At 33.0% G+C, this 8,826-nt stretch overlaps 1 protein-coding gene across 1 annotated transcript in view; it reads left to right on the top strand.

Annotated features, from left to right (window-relative positions):
* The first annotated feature begins 5,068 nt into the window (after nucleotides 1–5,068).
* Nucleotides 5,069–8,826, top strand: part of LOC138712189 (putative inorganic phosphate cotransporter) — a 36,934-nt gene continuing 33,176 nt past the window's right edge. The window contains exon 1 of the mRNA XM_069843696.1: nucleotides 5,069–5,132. Coding sequence (XP_069699797.1) covers nucleotides 5,099–5,132 — 34 coding nt within the window. The 5' untranslated portion in view covers nucleotides 5,069–5,098. The remainder of the gene's footprint in view (nucleotides 5,133–8,826) is intronic.

Raw genomic sequence — 8,826 nt, 5'->3', positions numbered from 1 at the left:
AGAATAAAATGTATGCTATAGGTACCGGTATTTCAAATTAGAACATAAAATAGGTATGGCTCACTATTCCAACCACAGGCTTCCAGTAGGAAAACTTCGGTGACTTAGTATCAACCGGAAGTTAACTAGTATTCATTCCTCTGTCTTTATCAACTCCACATAAATATTCGAAGAGCAGTTAAAAGAGTGTCTCAGAACACTGAAATATCAATTTATTGATTATTTCAATTACCGTTAGATTCATTTTACAACTTCTTTTAGCGCTTTGGTTAAATTGGCAATGTTCAAGTTTCAGTTTGTTAAATGATAAATTATTATTTTAATCTAGTATATTTTTCTTTTGTTTTTAGAGGCATGCAACCGGAAAATAAAATTCATGTCAACCAATACTAATACTTCATAATATAAGCATATAAATAGTCATGTCAACCAGTGTTAATACTTCACATTAGAAGTATATCAGTATTCATGTCAACCAGTGCTAATACTTCATAATATAAGCATATTAATATTCATGTCAACCAGTGTTAATACTTCATAATATAAGCATATTAATATTCATGTCAATCAGTGCTAATACTTCACATTAGAATCATATTAGTATTCATGTCAACCAGTGCTAGTGCTTCATATTAGAAGCATATTAATAGTCATGTCAATCACTGCTAATATTTCATATTAGAATCATATTAATATTCATGTCAATCAGTGCTAATACTTCATATTAGAAGCATATTAATAGACATGTCAACCACTGCTAATGCTTCATATTAGAAGCATATTAATATTCATGTCAACCAGTGCTAATACTTCATATTAGAATCATATAAGTATTCATGTCAACCTGTGCTAATATTTCATATTAGAATCATATTAGTATTCATGTCAACCAGTGCTAATACTTCATATTAGAAGCATAATAATAGTCATGTCAACCAGTGCTAATACTTCATATTAGAAGCATATTAATAGTCATGTCAACCAGTGCTAATACTTCGTATTAGAAGCATATTAATAGTCATGTCAACCACTGCTAATGCTTCATATTAGAAGCATATTAATAGTCATGTCAAGCAGTGCTAATACTTCATATTAGAAGCATATTAATATTCATGTCAACCAATGCTAATACTTCATATTAGAATCATATAAGTATTCATGTCAACCACTGCTAATATTTCATATTAGAATCATATTAGTATTCATGTCAACCAGTGCTAATACTTCATATTATAAGCATATTAATAGTCATGTCAAGCAGTGCTAATAATTCATATTAGAAGCATATTAATATTCATGTCAACCAGTGCTAATACTTCATATTAGAAGCATATTAATAGTCATGTCAAGCAGTGCTAATACTTCATATTAGAAGCATATTAATATTCATGTCAACCAGTGCTAATACTTCATATTAGAAGCATATTAATAGTCATGTCAAGCAGTGCTAATACTTCATATTAGAAGCATATTAATATTCATGTCAACCAGTGCTAATACTTCATATTAGAAGCATATTAATATTCATGTTAACCAGTGCTAATACTTCATATTAGAAGCATATTAATATTCATGTCAACCAGTGCTAATACTTCATATTAGAAGCATATTAATAGTCATGTCAAGCAGTGCTAATACTTCATATTAGGAGCATATTAATATTCATGTCAACCAGTGCTAATGCTTCATATTAGAAGCATATTAATAGTCATGTCAAGCAGTGCTAATACTTCATATTAGAAGCATATTAATATTCATGTCAACCAGTGCTAATACTTCATATTAGAAGCATATTAATAGTCATGTCAACCACTGTTAATGCTTCATATTAGAAGCATATTAATATTCATGTCAACCAGTGCTAATACTTCATATTAGAAGCATATTAATATTCATGTCAACCAGTGCTAATACTTCATATTAGAAGCATATTAATATTCATGTCAACCACTGCTAATGCTTCATATTAGAAGCTTATTAATATTCATGTTAACCAGTGCTAATACTTCATATTAGAAGCATATTAATAGCCATGTCAAGCAGTGCTAATACTTCATATTAGAAGCATATTAATAGTCATGTCAAGCAGTGCTAATACTTCATATTAGAAGCTTATTAATATTCATGTCAACCAGTGCTAATACTTCATATTAGAAGCATATTAATCGTCATGTCAACCACTGCTAATGCTTCATATTAGAAGCATATTAATATTCATGTCAACCAGTGCTAATATTTCATATTAGAAGCATATTAATATTCATGTCAACCAGTGCTAATACTTCATATTAGAAGCATATTAATAGTCATGTCAAGCAGTGCTAATACTTCATATTAGAAGCTTATTAATATTCATGTCAACCAGTGCTAATACTTCATATTAGAAGCATATTAATAGTCATGTCAACCACTGCTAATGCTTCATATTAGAAGCATATTAATATTCATGTCAACCAGTGCTAATACTTCATATTAGAAGCATATTAATATTCATGTCAACCAGTGCTAATACTTCATATTAGAAGCATATTAATATTCATGTCAACCAGTGCTAATACTTCATATTAGAAGCATATTAATATTCATGTCAACCAGTGCTAATACTTCATATTAGAAGCATATTAATATTCATGTCAACCAGTGCTAATACTTCATATTAGAAGCATATTAATAGTCATGTCAAGCAGTGCTAATACTTCATATTAGAAGCATATTAATATTCATGTCAACCAGTGCTAATACTTCATATTAGAAGCATATTAATATTCATGTCAACCACTGCTAATGCTTCATATTAGAAGCATATTAATATTCATGTCAACCAGTGCTAATACTTCATATTAGAAGCATATTAATATTCATGTCAACCAGTGCTAATACTTCATATTAGAAGCATATTAATATTCATGTCAACCAGTGCTAATACTTCATATTAGAAGCATATTAATAGTCATGTCAAGCAGTGCTAATACTTCATATTAGAAGCTTATTAATATTCATGTCAACCAGTGCTAATACTTCATATTAGAAGCATATTAATAGTCATGTCAACCACTGCTAATGCTTCATATTAGAAGCATATTAATATTCATGTCAACCACTGCTAATGCTTCATATTAGAAGCATATTAATATTCATGTCAACCACTGTTAATGCTTCATATTAGAAGCATATTAATATTCATGTCAACCACTGTTAATGCTTCATATTAGAAGCATATTAATATTCATGTCAACCACTGCTAATGCTTCATATTAGAAGCATATTAATATTCATGTCAACCACTGCTAATGCTTCATATTAGAAGCATATTAATATTCATGTCAACCACTGTTAATGCTTCATATTAGAAGCATATTAATAGTCATGTCAACCAGTGCTAATACTTCATATTAGAAGCATATTAATATTCATGTCAACCAGTGCTAATACTTCATATTAGAAGCATATTAATATTCATGTTAACTGATACTAATACGTCATATTAGAAGCATATTAATATTCATGTCAACCAGTACCAAGACTTCATATATAAAAACAATAATTTGTAATTATAAATTTCGTAACTCCCAATCTAAATTAATTTACCTATGCATATAAAAATAACATACAAAGTATATAATTATGATTCTAGTCTCATTATAATAAATAACAATCAACATTTTCATTTTATCAAAAGGAATACCCCTTTTAGGTTAAAAAAACAAACAAACAAATATTTGTAGTCTGAAAATATTCGCTCTACGTCACAAGACGTTACTGGAGTAAATCTGAAATATAATACAGGAATTATTACTATTTTCAGGTGAAAAACTACTTCGTGAATCTAATAGTGTATCTCGTATGTGGGACATAATATTAAACCCATACGGTAAATTGTTTCCAAGAAAATTTTCCGTTTTTATTGTAATGATAGCTAGGAATTTCGTTACGTAATTCCGATGTTGAATTTGGACTGTAACGCAACTAAACGCACAGCATCACGAGACGTCAACATTTAACGAAGAATAATCCGGGAAAAAAAAACGTGTTACACACTCGTGTTTCCATAATTGTTTAATAACAGATGAGTTTACTTTTTTGGAATCATGCATAATATTAACATTACGTAAATAGTACAATAATAACAGAATAGCTCACTTTGTTCAGAACCTAAAATATTAATATAAATTTAAAATATTCTTCAAACTATTCACGACTCTACACATCTCCACAGAATGCCACTACGCGTTGTTTGTGAACATACTGTGTATCGTCTGTAGCGAGCGGCAGCAGGGCGAGGCGCGGGTGACATCTATACTCTCGCTGTACTCAACTGAAATCTACTGCTTTGGTACGACCTTACTAGCTCTGGTTATCACATATCACAATCTTCGAGAATCAATTCTCTTGTGCTTCGTAAAAGGGATTTAAAAACAGGATCTGAGACAAATCTTACGTACGACTTCCTGAAAAGAATTGAAATTGGGTACAGTGTTTCATTGTGATTTCTATAAGTAACTATAATAATGTATCACATTTATTTTTTTACTTCCTTCTTTAATGAAATATTACTTCTTCTGAAGATATCCACTGCTGAAAATATATATACACCCTCTGAAAATTTTAAGACTCCAGCACCTAATTTAACAAAACTTTTCAAATCTAAATGCGTTTCACGCTATCGTAATAATGCAACGAGTCATATCCATTCATTATTGCCTGCCCAAGAGCAGATCAAGGGTACGAGGCTGCCCCACCAATGAGACAATTCCAATCGGTTTTTGGATGCAATAAAAGGTGCCTCCTAGTGTTTAACTCGTTCTATGTGGGCTGTTCGTTTTTAAAGATGTCATTATGCAATCCGATGTTAACTGCCTCAATTTCCATGCATTAACTGGTGGCTCACTCTAATTTGCGTTTTTGTCTCGCTACTAAAATAAAACCGCGAGGCAAACAACAAGCGAGGCTGCTGCAGTATAATTCTTTCTCCATCCACTCTTTTTAGTATAGCTTCATTTCTTAAGAGACATAACGTTCTCGGAACAAATTAAAACACGAACTTAGGATCCATTGCTTTTTGTTTTGTTATAGGTGATTAAGACTAATTGGAAATATAATGCCAGAACAGCAGCAACGTGAAGAGAAAAAAGGTAAGTAAGACTAATCAGCTAATATACATTCTTCAAGTTTAAATAATTTTCAGAGTTAAGATATCTGTTACTACGGATTACAGATTGACAGAATAGTGTACAAGTTCAACCACCTATATTAGCAATTTAATAATCATTAGAGCGTGTATTGAGGAAACCGACTCCATGAATTCAAGTAAGCAATGCGGGGATGGAAGCTTTACGTATAGGGCTCTATAAAAAGCCTCAATTACGTTACGAAGATCATGAATAAAGACAGTGGGTAAAGAAATGTAACGGTTATCTGCTGGTAATACAATCCCTAACAGTAATAACAACAAATGTAAGGTCGAACTTTAGTTTATATTTCATTAAGAAAAATTTCGATTACTTGCCGACAGCAATAACTTGTTTGGAAACGTCTGAAGTATAAATGCCAAAGGCTCTAAACATAGTGGAGGGTAGATATCCCCTATGCACGCCATGAAGGAGCTTCAGAGGCATGCAGGTAATATCAAGAACACGGACAAGGTTAAGAACTGTTGTCTATCAAAGTGTACTTTGCTAGCGTTGTGGTTTGAGTGAGCGTAAGAGGGCAAAAGCATCGTTGCACGCGAGCCCCTACAGCCGAGGCTGCGCAGAAGTTTAGAGTAGGGACAAATTGAAGCTTGCGTCCGCCGCCATGCTTTGGGAGAAGCACCGGCTAGCAGACGGCTGCACTATACAATGCTGAATGTTTAATATATATATATATGTTTGGTGTCTCTTATAAATGGATAAATGAAAATAATGCTATTAACATTTAAATCGACCACGTTAAAGACATAATCAAGCTTAGTTACCGTTAGTTTGACATGAAACGAAAGAAAACTGTAGCAATTTCATACCGCAACTAAAGATATTGTATAGTTATTTGACAACATATAGAACGAACAGAAATACAAATGCATATTGTAGTAATAGTTCAGATGAAAAGAAAATTATTAGTATTAACTATTATTAACAAAACACTGCCTGTATAAGACGTTACATTAGGTCGATATTGTAAACACGTTTGCTTTGATGTGGACGAGAAATGAACAATTATTATTATTTATTCGCTCCCATATCACATAATATATGCCTACATCTGTAAAATAGAAACACGTACCTAATATTTTAGTTAGAAATATAAGTAGGCATACCGTGCAATAGCTTATTATTACAGCTGTAGTATGAAATAAATGTCACATGCATGAATTAGTCATATAATAGAACTCAGGCCTAGTGTACAGAACATCTTGCCTATTGATTCATTATTATTATTATTATTATTATTATTATTATTATTATTATTATTATTGACTCCGTTAAATATTATCTTACAACATTTTAATGTAAAGTTGTGTTGTACTGGTAACCGTAAGCTGTGTGCTAACATCTGCTCTTTATATAGTACTTTCTTTTATTTGGTTATTTGATGACACTCTATTAACTACTACATTATTTAGCATCGACGGTATTGATGATCGCGAGTTGATATTTGGCGAGACCAGGCCAAAGATTCGCCATAGATTACCTGACATTCACCTTACGGTTGGGGATATAAGAAAAAACTCAACCAGGAAATAGGCAGGAATCGAACCCGCGACCGAGCGCGACTCCGGACCGACAGTCCTTAGCCCACTGAGCTACGTCAGTAGATCTTTATGTACTTCTATGGTCAGTTTAACAAGTTTGAAATATGATTCTCAGAAGGAATCTGGGATCCATTTTCTAAAACATGTTCCTATAAGTGTAGAAAGATTGTACAAGTGTTCTACTTCTAGAGCACATTGTTTTCACAAGATGTAAGATTGAGTGGTAATATGCCATTAAACTGTCAACATCTGTATAATCGCTCTTTCACTTAAGCGGTAGCCTATATGTCTATAATCTCAGATGAAAATATGACAAGACTCCCATTATTCTTTCGTTAAAAAATAAAAGAGATTTTGTTTACTGCTGGAAGGCTACGTACCATAAATTGAGTCTTTAGATTTATTACACTATTTTTTCCTTAATGATTTAACAACTAATCCAGCAATGAACACAATCACATTTTGACAATATTGTGTCATTGAGAATGATGTAAGAATGAGGGAATTGCAATCAATGTCTGCAGTAGAAGATCCACATCGCCTCTGATTCTCAAAACACTGAGGATTATTATTACAGTGCATTAGGTGTTTTGAAAATTGGGTATATAGACATTTTTAGCACACATCCCTATCTTTGTAATGTAATAATAATAATCCGTGGCGCAACAGCCCGTGAAGGACCTAGACCGACCAGCCGGCTGCTGGCCTCACGCCCACATGCCGAAGCAGAGGTGGGCGATCATCCAACCAGAATGGAGGTATCGTGTGGTTAGCACGATGATCCCCCAGCCGTTATAGCTGGTATTCGCAACCGGATTTCGCTACCTATCGTAGCTCCCCAAGTGCATCACGATGCTGGGTTGGCACCGGTCCCATACACTGGCCGAAATTTCATGAGAAAATTTCTTCCCCCATGAGGACTCGAACCAGCACGCATTTCGTAACGCGAGTCCTAGGCTTTGTAATGTAATTTAAATAAATTATTTACGTATTTTCTAACGTATATAAAATAACATAAGTAAAAATATTCCATGTATTCGATCATAGGAAATAGAAATAAACTAATAAGTCTATTTATGAGCAATATAAGGCGTTTATATTTAAAGTAATGCTTAGTTACATTATTTAAATTTACTTCTGTTATTTTATATTATACGTTATAAAATACGTAAATAAGTTTAGTTATATTACAGTGAAGGAAGAAATCCACTAAGAAAACGCCTATATACTGAATGGTATTTTCTAAACGCCGAATGCTTTATAGAAACAATCATTCGTGCTCCCCAAACATGGCGCCGCGCGAACCTGCGCGAGAGGTTTCAAATTTGTAAACGACACCAGCGCCTATTGTGTGTCTAGATATATAACTACAACGTCTTTGATTGCACGCGAGCCGGAATGTTTGCACGGCGGGTGCCTTACACACAGCGGGCTCATACTGACATGATTGAGGTAAAGCTTCATGCCTTCTCGACCTCAGCACTAGAATGAGGTCGCTCTTACCGCATTTCACTGCCGGGAAAATCGGTATTCAACTAAAAAAGATTAATCATACAAAATCTGGAGCAGTTAATGAAAAGGTGAAAAAGTACAGACCGATTATTTAGTCCTGACAGCTCAATGACGCGAAAGAGGGAAGTAGTTAATTCCATCCCAAGGAGACTGGAAGCAGTGATAAAAGCCAAAGGAAAATCAGTGGATGAAATGCACAAAGTGTAGGAATACTTTTTCATGTGATAATTTTGAGAGAAATAAAAACTTTTTTTTTCAAAGAAAATAATTTTTTGTGCCACATAATGATGCTAATAAATATTTCCATTTCCAAATTATATATAGTTTGTTTAGTCACCTGTCCGAAGACAGGTCTAAAACTCATAAGTGACACCAATAAGGCATCACTCGAGGCAACTAATCCAGGAGATAATAGGATAGGGTGGCCAGTTTATTTCCCCCTCCATTGTACACACCGCTGACTAGTTACATATTATAGCCTACTATGGAATATTATTTATTTTTTTTTATCCTTGACGTCTCTTAGAGATAAGAAAATTAAAAATATTTTATCTAAAAATTGAATGTGTATGAAAACTTTTTTG

The sequence above is a fragment of the Periplaneta americana genome, chromosome 13 (assembly GCF_040183065.1).
Source record: "Periplaneta americana isolate PAMFEO1 chromosome 13, P.americana_PAMFEO1_priV1, whole genome shotgun sequence".
Taxonomy (NCBI): Eukaryota; Metazoa; Arthropoda; class Insecta; order Blattodea; family Blattidae; genus Periplaneta; species Periplaneta americana.
The sequence above is the reverse complement of the archived record's forward strand: the minus strand, read 5'-3'. Positions and strand labels throughout refer to the sequence as shown.